This window comes from Pararge aegeria, chromosome 3 (assembly GCF_905163445.1).
Source record: "Pararge aegeria chromosome 3, ilParAegt1.1, whole genome shotgun sequence".
Taxonomy (NCBI): domain Eukaryota; kingdom Metazoa; phylum Arthropoda; class Insecta; order Lepidoptera; family Nymphalidae; genus Pararge; species Pararge aegeria.
In genome coordinates, this window is record NC_053182.1 from 14,353,061 (window position 1) to 14,366,066 (window position 13,006).

The 13,006-nt window shown below is 33.8% G+C and overlaps 2 protein-coding genes across 2 annotated transcripts; one reads left to right on the top strand and one right to left on the bottom strand.

Annotated features, from left to right (window-relative positions):
- Window positions 1-489: 489 nt before the first annotated feature.
- On the top strand, window positions 490-4,288 carry LOC120636363 (protein phosphatase 1L). The gene is made up of 2 exons (XM_039907817.1): window positions 490-1,600; window positions 1,925-4,288. Exons 1-2 carry the CDS (start codon window positions 599-601, stop codon window positions 2,303-2,305), a joined length of 1,383 nt encoding a protein of 460 aa, XP_039763751.1. The 5' UTR covers window positions 490-598; the 3' UTR covers window positions 2,306-4,288.
- A 2,161-nt stretch (window positions 4,289-6,449) lies between these two features.
- LOC120636372 (cysteine protease ATG4B) lies at window positions 6,450-12,813 on the bottom strand. Its single transcript, XM_039907827.1, has 9 exons — window positions 12,541-12,813; window positions 12,265-12,460; window positions 11,751-11,897; window positions 10,764-10,843; window positions 10,039-10,187; window positions 9,476-9,610; window positions 8,153-8,251; window positions 7,723-7,888; window positions 6,450-6,673 (listed from the first exon to the last, which is right to left on the bottom strand). The coding sequence occupies exons 1-9, from the start codon at window positions 12,659-12,661 to the stop codon at window positions 6,615-6,617; spliced, it is 1,152 nt and encodes a 383-aa protein (XP_039763761.1). The 5' UTR covers window positions 12,662-12,813; the 3' UTR covers window positions 6,450-6,614.
- Window positions 12,814-13,006: the final 193 nt, after the last annotated feature.

The following is a 13,006-nucleotide window of genomic DNA, read 5'->3' on the forward strand; positions in this document are numbered from 1 at the left end:
ACCACTACACCTATGAGGCACGACATTATTTTGAGCAAAGAACTCTGAATTGAGTACCTACTTAATTTTAGCCTATTCAGCTAACCACGTCCAATGACTCAAAAAAAATCAATGACTTTCTAGCTATAGTTAGGTTTGTTACTTTCTCAAGTTAAATAACTTACATCGGGACTAGCATGCAAGATAAATAACGGTACCTGCTCGGTCTATCAATATTATGTTATTGACAAGAATTTTTACAACAATATTCGTCTGTTATTAAATTTTGTACAGTCTCCCAATGAGTATAATTATTATAAGCACGCGGCGGCCCCGTACTATAATAAAAGAAAAGCAAATGATCAATAATTATTCATTGTTCTAGCTCTATACGCGAAACCCAAACTTCGTTACCTGTCTTATGTCAAAAGACCAGAATCCAAGACTTCTGTAATCTGTTCTATAATTTTAAATTTAAGGGCTAATCTGTGTAAAGCCAGAAGGAAAAAATAATAATTTTAGTGATAGTCTATGGTTTATTACTTGTTTGCAAAACTGCAACTTTGCAATTTCACTGAAAAATAGTTTACTTTAAGTTATTTACAATTGTTTCAAGGACATGGAAGACGAATTAGAAGACAGGGTTTTACACCAGACTTACTTGTCGTGTATGAAAATTTTATCTCGCTTTACAAGCAGTGTTGCGTTTGACACTCCATTGAGCTATTTATGGAAGATGGTGAGACTTTATTTGCTGAGATCAGAAGTGGTTGTGTTTACTTTAGCGATCATTATATTCTTCATGTATCTTCAAACGCTTGGGCTATGGAGCCGGACACTGTTGAGCAGGCTATCACAGGCTATGAGCCCGCTGAATGCCGTGCAGCGGATGAAGTTAATGGAAGGCTCCGAAGCCGACAAACAAAGCTGGGAGCTTAAAGGTACTCTAAGTGCGGCTTATGCAATCAAGGGCAGGAGAATGCACATGGAAGACAAATTTATAATTAATGAAAATATAAATAGCACCGGAATATCTTTGTTTGCTATATTTGACGGCCACGGCGGAGATTTCGCCGCCAACTACGCTAAAGAACACCTCATACAAAATTTGTACAACAAAGTTGTCGAAATATGTGCTTTCAAAGATGGCAAGATTGTTGTTACGCCTCAAAAAGACAGTCCAGAGGAACCAAAAGAGGGAAACCATATTGATCTAGAAAGAAAAACTAGCTTTAAAAAGTCTGCTAGTACTGCTGATGACACATCAAAAAAAGAGATAACTGATCCAATTCTTTTGGCTCAGCTGTCCAAAGCAAGACCAATTATAACAAGAGAAGTTAAGCCATCTAAAGCAGTAAAAAATATTGCTGTCCCATTATCAAGTTATGTAGACAAAGGAAAAATAAATTATGGTAAATTATTGACAGATGAGGTTTTAGCTGCTGACAGGTTGCTGGTAGAAGCTGCTAAACGCTCTATGAATGTAGCAGGAACAACTGCTTTAATAGCTATACTAGAAAACAACCACCTTATTGTAGCAAATGTAGGAGATTCAAGGGGTGTAATGTGCGATAGCCGTGGTAATGCAATACCTGTATCATTTGACCACAAACCTCAACAGGTATGGTTATACTTATAAAGTTGTTAGATATGGGTCTACCTACCTTGTTTCAGATGCATAATTCTGGCTAAAATGTTTTAAATTCTCTAATTATTACTTATTTTCCAATGCTTAGTAAAATATATTTAAAATATGTTTTATTTTAAGTGCAATCATTGTAGATTATGTTTTCGCTTATTCATGTCTTGTTATTAAAGCTGTAAATTTTACTCATTCATCATATTAGCCTTGTTACATAATTATCATAATCCTACAAGGCAAAATTTTTATGAAGAAATCTACAAATAAAGTAACTTTTAAAAACAATGATTATATTTTCAACAGGTACGTGAACAAAAAAGGATTGAGGCTGCTGGAGGTTATATTGCATTTAATGGAGTATGGAGAGTTGCTGGCATCCTAGCAACCTCAAGAGCAATGGGCGACTATCCACTAAAAGACAAAAACTTTGTTATAGCAGATCCAGACATACTCACATTTAATTTAAATGATCACAAACCAATGTTTGTAGTACTAGCATCAGATGGTTTATGGGATACTTTCACAAATGAGGAAGCAGTTAAATTTATTAAAGAAAGATTAGATGAACCAGACTATGGAGCTAAAAGCCTAACCCTTCAAGCCTATTATCGAGGGTCAGTTGACAATATCACAGTACTAGTCCTAAAATTTCCAAATAGTAACTGGTCAACAGCAACTCAGTGAAAACTTCACAGTTATTAAAATTCTAACCTGTAAAAGGAAATTAATATTAACATCTGTTTTTGATTATGTAATTTATTAACACAATCTAGATTTTAAGGGCTGTTTTTTTACTACAAAACAAATGTGCTAAATATGTTTTGTAAAAATTTACCATTTTAAAATATCAATGTTTGATAAATTTCTAAATTAAATATTATATAAGTTAGACAGTTTAAACTATTTGTTAACATTAAGTGGTACTTACATTTTTGTAAATAAACTAACAGATGTTGTGTCTGAAACTTTTTTAATATTTGTACATTATTTGAATAGATTTGTTTGCAAACATTCATGTTGCTTGCTTAACTTATGATTCAGTTTAAATGTAGAGAAATGATTCAAGTACTTGTGTTCAGCGCACACTCAAATACGATTTTTTCTCTTACAAGGGTCATTTGAAATCCATAAGAATGTAATGTCACTTTTTTTCAGATTCAATTATTTGTAACTTCAGTTTAAATTTAGAGTCATTAAACAAAGGCCAAGGTGTTTTTTAGTGAAACTAAATGTTGTTGAGTCAATGCAAGTGAGTTTAAAAGGAGTATATTTCTGGAAGTTAATGGTAAACTTAATAAAGTAAATGGCTTTACACAGCATAGTTCCTTTATCTTCTAGAAATACTAATAAATACGAACTAATACTTTATCAAACACTAAGGTTCTGCATTTTATGCCCAAGCTTTATTTAGCAATAGTAGGTACAAGATGTTTTTTTACCTCTGGTGCTAGTCAATACAATTCTTCTCTATTACGAGCATAATATGTGTTAAACTAATTTTTAGTGGAGCTATAGTTATTTTATTTTTACCTGTTGTATGATGTTGAACGTTTTGATACTTTTTAGTGTAGTTTGACTTTAAAATTAATAAAAAAGTTGTAGCCTTTTAACATATTTTCGTACTAAAGAGTAAGAAAATAATAACTTAAATTATTGATGTATAATGTGATGTGATTGGGTAAACCATTTTGTTGTGATAGTATTAAGTCTCATTAAATAAAAATTGTATGATGATAAAATATTTTTATATTTCAATCTAAAGTTGCCTAAATTTGATTTATGCCTATAGATCCACATGTAAAAATTGATTAGTAGGTATACTTTTTGGTGTTGATGAGTCCTATCATTTACCATATTCTGTTTTATTAAATGCACAATTCTTGTAAAATATTGATGTATGTTTTAAATAATGTTCTCAAATTGGGGCCAAAGCATTATATTTAACATTTATTTAACTCTATATAAATGGAACTTATATTCCCCTTTCCAATATACACTTCTCTAATGAATGTATTCTAAATTTTAATAGTAAAATTTAAAATGAAATATATTTTTAATTTTTTTTTATCTGTCATCATAAATATTGAGATTGTAATACGTATTTTGAAATATGTAGATTAAGATTACTATAGGCTATCAATGTAGACACCGCTTTTTAGCATATTAGTCCGCCTCAATATGTTGGTTTTGAATTTTGTTGTTTATAACATAGGTATATTTTGTGTTGCAATAATTATTTAACATTAACTTCGTTAGCCTAGCACTCATGAATGACATTAAAATATTATTAAAGACATATTGCAGGTACATTTGTCGAATGTTAGAATTTTTTTTTATCTGAAATATTCAGAGGACAAGTTTTTTTTTTAACGTTTAAATGTTAATTATACATAAATGATTCTTGTTAGATATTGGTTCTGCATAGACCAAAAGTGTTAATTAACACAATATGTAAATATCTTAATCAAAAGTTCCTTTTTTAGCTTTATTCAGAAATTCGGTTATGTTTTAATAAAAGTAAAATCATTTGATATATTAATTGATTTTGTACCTGTATGGTGTGTGTTAAATTTGTAAGAGGAATATGTATTTATTTTTGACTATAACATTTCATAACAATTATGTGTGTCTATAATTATACAGGCAATTAAAATTATAATAAAACAATGTGTTTGTGTTTATTCAGACTTTATTTACATACTATTTAATATTAAAAATATGGGAATATATATAAAACTCATTTACATCTTAGTTCAGTTGTGGGGACCATGCAATTTATATATAAAATATAATAAACGTATTTCTACCTAAGCAAATTAATCTTTTAATTCCTTCAATCAAAACTCGATTTAAGGAATCTTAGAAAAAGTAAATGATATCCAACTCAAGTAATAATTTTCCAAAAAATAAGCTACAATTTTATGATTGTAGATACAATCTGGGTTAAGGGAAGATTCTATAAATAGATTCCGAAGTAACTTTTTTCTAAATGATTATTAGTTAATCTTTTGTCCAGTTTTTCTTTAAATATTATTAAAACAGTAATTTATAAGCGGTCTAAGGCAGTTGCGTTAGCTAGGTCTTGCCTATTTAAATGATTATGACTAGAGTTGGCAATATGAAGGCAAAAACCATCTTCCAACATAGATAAACATTATACAGCACATAGTCTATCCATTGAACATTGTAAGTTATTTTTAAAGGCACTGAAACATATTGCTTATTTATATACAGCCTGGGTACGTGTTTGGCCTCCAACTAAAATAACAACAACATCTAGTATTATGACCATTCGTATTCAGTGCTCTCTGCAGAAAAGCACAGCTCAATTATCAGTCCGTAGTAGGGTTTGTCGTTGTACAATTATTGTGTCAATGACCAAAGACAAAAATTACTAATGAGAGAAAATTATATTTAAAAAAAACTCAATTTGACAATAACTAGAATTTCCGTTAGTACCCAACCCAAACTAGGTTAGCTCCATGCCTAATCAAGTTATGTTTATTTTTTGCCGACTGTATGTTTGTTGACAATGAATTATTTAATAAAAAAAAAGCCTGCAGTCTGCACTGCTGATCTGAATCACGCTTGCTTCTTCTTTGACTTTTAATAGTTGCAGATAATATTTTAATCTAACATATATTTTCTATTAGTACTTTGTGTCTGATCGACCACTAAGACAACTACAAAAGTAGCGTGTAAGACCTCGTTTGGAATTGTGGTATGTAATTTATCACAGACCGCCGACCGCAGACGGCCGGTTCACACGATGCGATGCGATGCGAATCGGTCATGTGGCGCTTCCAACGGAACAACATTTTAGCTGTCGTTTCCATAAGGACAGCTAGTCCAATGCCTGTCGAGCCTGACGGGATGAACAGGCGGTAAATAATTCGCGTTGCGGCAAGGCAACCTATTGTACTTGCGACCAACAAACTAATAATAGATACATTAGCTATCAGCGACACGGCCTAAAGCCACTGGTGTAATGCGGCTTCGCGGAGTTTTTATTAGTTTGTTGCATATGTTTCTAGCACTATTTTGTTATCGCGACAATCATGGTAGCCCAAAGTCTCGAATAAAACAGTCGATACATAATTCGAGTTGTGGCAAGGAACTCTATTATTTTTCAGCATTGGAGGCCACAACTGCTATGGTTGTCGCTAGCAGTATTTTGGACAATAAAGCAAAAAAGACCTAACGTTACTTTTTTGAAGGCATGTCTCATGTGTCCACTTTCTGACCAGTGTTGGATAGCCTTAACGTAAGTCTTAGTTACTGTTAAGCGAAAATGAAAAAAGATGTCTATCCGAACATGGTGAAAGCTTATATTCGTAGAGCGCTTGCTTTAACACTTGGCAAACGAATTTAAGCTTTAAAACAAGGTATTAAATTCCATTTTATTTTATTTGCTTCGATGGGTAGTCGAAACCACAGAATAGTTGTTAATTCTGTGGTCGAAACTGACCATTAATTAGATGCGTAAAAACCTAAACGTAGCGTTGGTCGACCCTCAACGTGGTTGGCAGACGACATCAAGCGAGTCGTTGGGAGCCGCTGGAAACAAACGGCCCAGGAGCGCGGGTTTAAGTGGGAAACAATCAGTTCTAGTGAAGATTTCCAATTCTACCAAGAGTAAACTTATGGTTTGCGAAGGTCTAATATTGAAATACAATAATCGTTCCCTCGTTTAAAAATAAATGTTTGTATGTACCTATTTCCTTCATAAAGAGTATAGAACTTAGTAGGTAAACGTTTAGTGGCACGATTCATAATTTCCGCATCATACAATTATATTTACCTACCTACTTTACAATAAACAAATATATAACGTAAAATGCGTTTAAATTGCATAAATTAACACAAAGTCTTTCAAATATAACATACAGAACGTTTTAAGATCATAATATAGTGTTGTGATGCGTTTTAAAAAATATTATGTAGCATACTTTTTCAGTTCAGCGACGATATCGCCTTTGTTTTGAAGCCAGTTTCATAGGATTTCGAATTCGTCGTCGGAATCATCAAACTGTCTATCAACTTCTTCAAATTCTGTAAAATAATATTAGATTATATTTTATTTTACTATTTTTTTTTTTAAATTAGCCTTTAACTACCATCTCACATCGTGGAAAGTGATGATGCAGTCTAAGATGGTAACAGGCTCACCTGTTTGTGTTATGGTACTCCAATCCGTTCTACGCGGCATCGTGCCGGAACGCTAAATCGCTTGGCGGCATATCTTAGCCGGTAAGGTAAGAGCAGACCATAAAAAAATCGAAATTATAAATTCCCAAATATACCCGCCTGGGATTGAACAGGGATAGTTATAAAAACACAGCGCAAAGGTTTTACACTCTATAGATACGGGTTCCAGAAAGGGAAATTCTTATGGACAGATTTTAATAACCGGAGCAATGCCTTGACATAGCATTTATATGTGCATGTGAAAGTATGTGTGATCTTCTTTCAGTTGCAACCTTAAATGATAACACAGCTGAAGTTACTAAAAACATAGCTGGTTGTCACCGCGTAATTTTTTTTTAATATATACAGTTCTTAAAGTACTGCACGCAGGAATAAGAATACAGATGTAAATCATAGGCGAAGAGACACTTCGAAATAGCCGTGTATAAAAAATTATATATGCACCATAACTTTGCTAGTAGTTCGGTTTTTACTTATTTTTATTATCTTACATAATAACAAGCGCGGTAATCCAACATACTGACCAGTGACTGGAGACTCCACACACCCTTAAATATATGCACATGCAGGAGACAAAAAATATATCCCCCGATTATATCACCTGACAAGGGATAAAATTAACGTGTCTACCTACTAAAGCACGGGAACATGGAATAATGAAATAGCTAGACCATTTAATCTGACCAGACAAAATTCAGAAATTATGGATTCCCAAATTGTGTAAGTAAAGTTTTTAACGTACGCAAATACCAATTGCTTTTTTTTATACTTTTATTTTCGGTTACGATTAGTACAGTAAGATATTTTACAAACAATCCGTCAAACTGTAGAACAGTTTGTTGACGGAATGTTAGGCTTGCGCTTGCGATTAACGCCGATAATGAAATAGTTACCTGCAAATAGCGTAGTATTTTGTAAATCTATATCGTTAGTGCTTGGTCCCCAGTGGGCTGGGCGTTTATCACAGATTTCAAATAGAGGCTGGCTCTCCTTCATTAATTTCGTTTCTATTGTTAAACACAACTCGTTGAAATCACTCTTTGTCCGGCACAGAAAACACTAAAAATAAAGGTTTGAAAAGTATTAAAAATTAAAGCAATTTATACCAATATACAGCATCATTCGCAAAATTACAATCCAATTCGGCCGCTCAAAGAATGCATACCTGATGCCTGTCAGTTGAAATAAACGTGGCATAACGTCGGAACATATGCAGATCATAATTTGCAACGGGCGTAGAATCCTTTTATTCTCAAAAAGGTGACGGTTTTCGCGGGATTTTTAAAACTCAATAGTTTAAAAAAAAAACATCTCAATACTCACCACGGCAACAGAGGGATCCATATAGAGCATGGGTATTCGCGATGCGTATTTACAATGATACGTGCAGTCCATTTCTTTCTGTTCATCTGTCATTTTATTCTGAAAAAAAATACATTAATAATCAACCCATAACAGGGCACAGGTCTCCTCCCAAAATAAAAATACACACATACACATATCGCCATCCAGTCCCAAAGTAAGCGTAGCTTGTGTTATGGGTACTAAGATAACTGATGAATAATTTATATGAATACTATACATAAATACTTATAGTATATAGATAAACACCCAGACATTGAAAAACATTCATGTTCATCACACAAATATTTTCCAGTTGTGGGAATCGAAACTACGGCCTTGGACTCAGAAAGCAGGGTCGCTGCCCACTGCGCCAATCGGCCGTCGATGAGAAAATGAGAAGGGTTTACGCCATAGTCCACTACGCTGGCACAGAGTTGATTGTTTAACTTCACACGTCTTTGAGAAAACTATGGAGAAACCTCAGGCATGCAGGTTTTTACACGATGTCTTCCTTCACCAAGACACAATACGACTTATATAAAATAATTTGGGTATGCAGTGCTTTTGTGCATGTATGAAATGCACGCCACTGCTGGCGGCACCTTATTCAGAGGTAGCCAGAATGCTATTAGATTTTAAGTTAAGATAAGAGAAAGGAAGTATCAATTCTTGTAAAGGGAACGATGGGGCTGACATTCTTATTGTTAAAAAAAGTCCTGAATAAATAAAGAATTTAAAAAAAAAAACTGTATGTTTATTTTGCTGATCTCAATCTCGTCTATAATTAATGCTGATCACAAAATTCTCTCTATTGTTTGGAGTGGTCCAATTACCAAAATTTCAGGAGAATGAGGGGACCACATGAAAATATAATATGTAAGGGGGCGTTCATAAAAAACGTGAAATATTTAAGGGGGGGAAGGAGGTCGAATCAAATCTCATCTAATCTTACGTTGGAGAGAGGGGGGGGGTCTCGGCAAATATCACTTGGTCTTTTTACAATAACAATCCAACGCGTTAACGTAAGAAACCCACATTTTGAAAAATCTTACACACCAAATCTTATCTTAAACACCTAACGTAATTTATGGACCCTAAATGTTTTAGTGATTCAGAGTATTTGAAGAAAATAGTTTTTTTATCGTATTGTAATAAGAATGATACTTTTTATACTTAAATTGGAACACAGTAATACTGTTTAGTGGCAGAAATAAGCATTGACGTATTACATCCCCCTACAAGCTGTCACAAAAAGCTCTGTACTAAAACTCTAAAACTAAAGATTAATTGATTATTTGTTACCTCAACTAAACCAGATCGTTGTGTAGTGTGCGGGTCTAGGTAGATGACCTCGTCGCCGACGCATCCGATGAGGTACAGAGCTTGGTTGGGCTTGCCGCCTATAACGCCGATGGATTGCGGCAATTTGAAACAGGTCTGCAAACGAATTGCAAAACAATAGTCGTTTTAGCCCACCAAACCGCATTGGAGTGGCGTTGTGATTACATGCCCTAAAACTGTCTCTCCTATGAGAGAGGAAGCTGTTCCCAGCAATAGGACATTAATAGGCTGCAGATAAAGAATATTGTAATATAAATATAAATAAATAAATATACTACGACAATACACACATCGCCATCTAATCCCAAATTAAGCGTAGCTTGTGTTATGGGTACTAAGATAACTGATGAAAAATTTATAGATAAAATATAGATATAAACACCCAGACACTGAAACACATTCATATTCATCACACAAACATTTTCCAGTTGTGGGAATCGAACACACGGTCTTGGACGCAGAAAGCAGGGTCGCTGCCCACTGCGCCAATCGGCCGTCAATATGACTGATTGTATAAGATTTACCTTTATCCCATCCAAATACACAGGGTTTATTTCACTTAGTCCAAGTCTAAGGGGCACTATCAACAAGAGTGGCATCCAATCCGGAACTACAAGCTTGTCTGGACAGTCTGACGTGTCCCCTCTATCATTATTCACAATGCACTGTTTCACTGCAATCAAAAGGAAAAATGAAACTGATTATAAGTGCTAACTGCTTCATTAAGTTTCTTAATTGCATACTAGTTGTATCCCATGGTTTAACTTGTGTTAAATTCAAAATGTATCAACTGTGTACAACATTGTCATAAGGTTTTTCTTCTCTCATAGACATTGTGAGAACTAATGAAACAGTGGCTTTGTCCATGTTCTCTTCTTTCAGAGATGCTAAGAGAAATAATGGCACTGTGGGAAGAAGAGTACTGTGTCCATTCTCTCTTCTCTCATAGTCACTAAGAGATCTAAGGAGACTGTGAAGAAGAGAGCTGTGTTCATGCTCTCTTCTCTTATTGGAGGGAATGATTAAGATAGTAGATCTTCACAGCGCCAAGGCTGGTTGGCGAGTTGATGTACAAAAAATTACAATAACATCCCACAACAAAACAAAGAAAAGAAAATGAACATAATAACAATTGAAAATTAAAATTGAGGTCTTTGTAAAGATTTCAGGTAATTTAATTTGATACTAAACAAGTTATAACATGGTCTGTTAGTGTTATCAGTGTGTTAGATTTATAAAATGTACTTACAAATATCTTCCTTTACTACTGTGTTGTCAAGAGCAACATGTATAACTAATGAGCTCCATTTGTCATATACAACTAGTTTTCTGAAATAACATCAAATTATTAAAGTACCTACACTACATTCACATTTATAATATTAGTAGGGATTTCATTTAATGTTAAAATTTTGCATGTTGATGTGTCAGCAGAATATGTTGGAACTTTATATTCTAAACACCAACAACTAACCCATATTTAGCAACAACAACACAATTCTGAAAAGTTAGCGCTGTGTGCTGAGGATTGATCTTAACATTTCAATCAATAGATGTCCACTGCTGAACTTAGCTCTTTTGTAAGGTGTTCCAAAGAGAGGATTGATCTGGGACCCCCAAAAGGAAAGCTGAAAGCTGAAGCCTTACCCACTTAAGTAAGGTTATCACTATACCACTCCACCTTCCACGGTAACGAAAGGTACAGATTTATATTATTATTATTTTTATGTAATAGGCCAAACAGCTTTTCTAGATATCATTTCTTGTGCTTTTTGTCTTTTTGATATTTGCCCAGTATATTCTAAAAACTTATTCAGAGCTACATCTTCTAGGAGTCATGGCATAACACATGTGTAAAACTTCATTGCTGATAAAATACTTGGCAGGAGACAAAGGTTTGACATCAGACAGAGAATGCCTGCTGAAATCCAAATCTGAGACCATAGTGTATATATTTCATACATACATATATGCTATGGTTGCATATTATATTTCATAAAAATTAAGAATGGTGATACTTTTTCAGTGTTTTTCTTTTACTTATAATTATATAATGGGTGTAAACCAGATAGTTTAGGCTGTGTTCTGCCAAACCTTAGAACCAGCTTAAATTTACTATGTTTCCTCAATCATATGATTTGGAGTTGTTCAATCCTATAAAAGCAGGCAACTCATCAGTGCCTCGCCCAGTGGCATTACGCATCTTGTCAATTATTAACCAAAAAAGAGCCCTTACTTTAGTACTTGTGCAACAGTATTGGGTCCAAACCACTGGCCCACCTCCTTCCCTTCACATGCTCCCATAAGTGCAACTTGATGGATGGAATAAGGAGCTTGTTTTCTCTCCTCAAACCTTTGAACTATTTTCAGATATGTTGGATCTCTAAAATTATAATAATAGACAGCTCTTATATGTGAAAAAAACAAAGTTACACAATTTTGAGGAAGTATTAGCAAATATGGAAATGGTTGCTTTAATAAAATAAGAACATTCATAATTTCTTTTACAAGTTGTAATGCCCACTTTAGTACAGTGTTTCTTCCGATATAAGGATTTATAATATATTATACCACAAACAAATACATTTTTTGTCTGCTGACCTAAGAGGGATATAGTAAGACATTTTAGAATTATGGAAGTAAATTTTTCTTTACAAATTCAACAGTATTGTCTTGGTCAGTAGGTAGTGTTGTACAATACTTACTTTTGAGATTTTGTAATAGTGAAACCGAAAAATAACTACATTTACCTCGTTTCTGGCGTCCATACCCAATCAGACGAAAGATGAACTCTAACCAGTGCTACACCAAGCACCATCTGTCCACAGCGCAACATGCAACCCCATCCTTTGTCTGATGTCAAACCTTCGTCTCCTATAGGCACGAATCCTTTTCTGTACGTACACCAAATTATAGAACTTATATCGCGCCTTATACGATCCAAATCTGAAAAGAAAATACCTCGTAAACAAAAATCATTTTTCACCTATGTATTCTAGAATTGCAAGTTACTAATATTGAGAAACCTTGGATCGCGCTATATTTTTTCCCTAATATCCACACATTGTCCTTGGTTTTTGGAATATCATCAGGCTCAACATTATTTCCGTCAGGCGTAAGGTAACATATATCAAACATGGCATCCATCTTCGGACATAATTTTTCTTACTGTTTTTGGATAAAGTTTATTACGGATTTGATAATGTTTATTAATTAACATAACCTGAATGAAACAGCTGACAAAGAAATTAACTTAAAACAAGTCACGGCGTAGAAGGAATCTTATTGTTTTGTAAACATGTCACAACTCTGAAGTCACACAGCTTGTCAAATTTTTTCCACAGATTAATATGATAGATACTACGTTTTATAGCAGCCACAAATAAATTTAACGTAGTAATACTTATTTTACATAGTAGTAATTACTTATTTTTATCTAAGTTCGATAAAACCATTGTCGATAGTTTTGTAAACTAAGTAAAAATGGGCAAA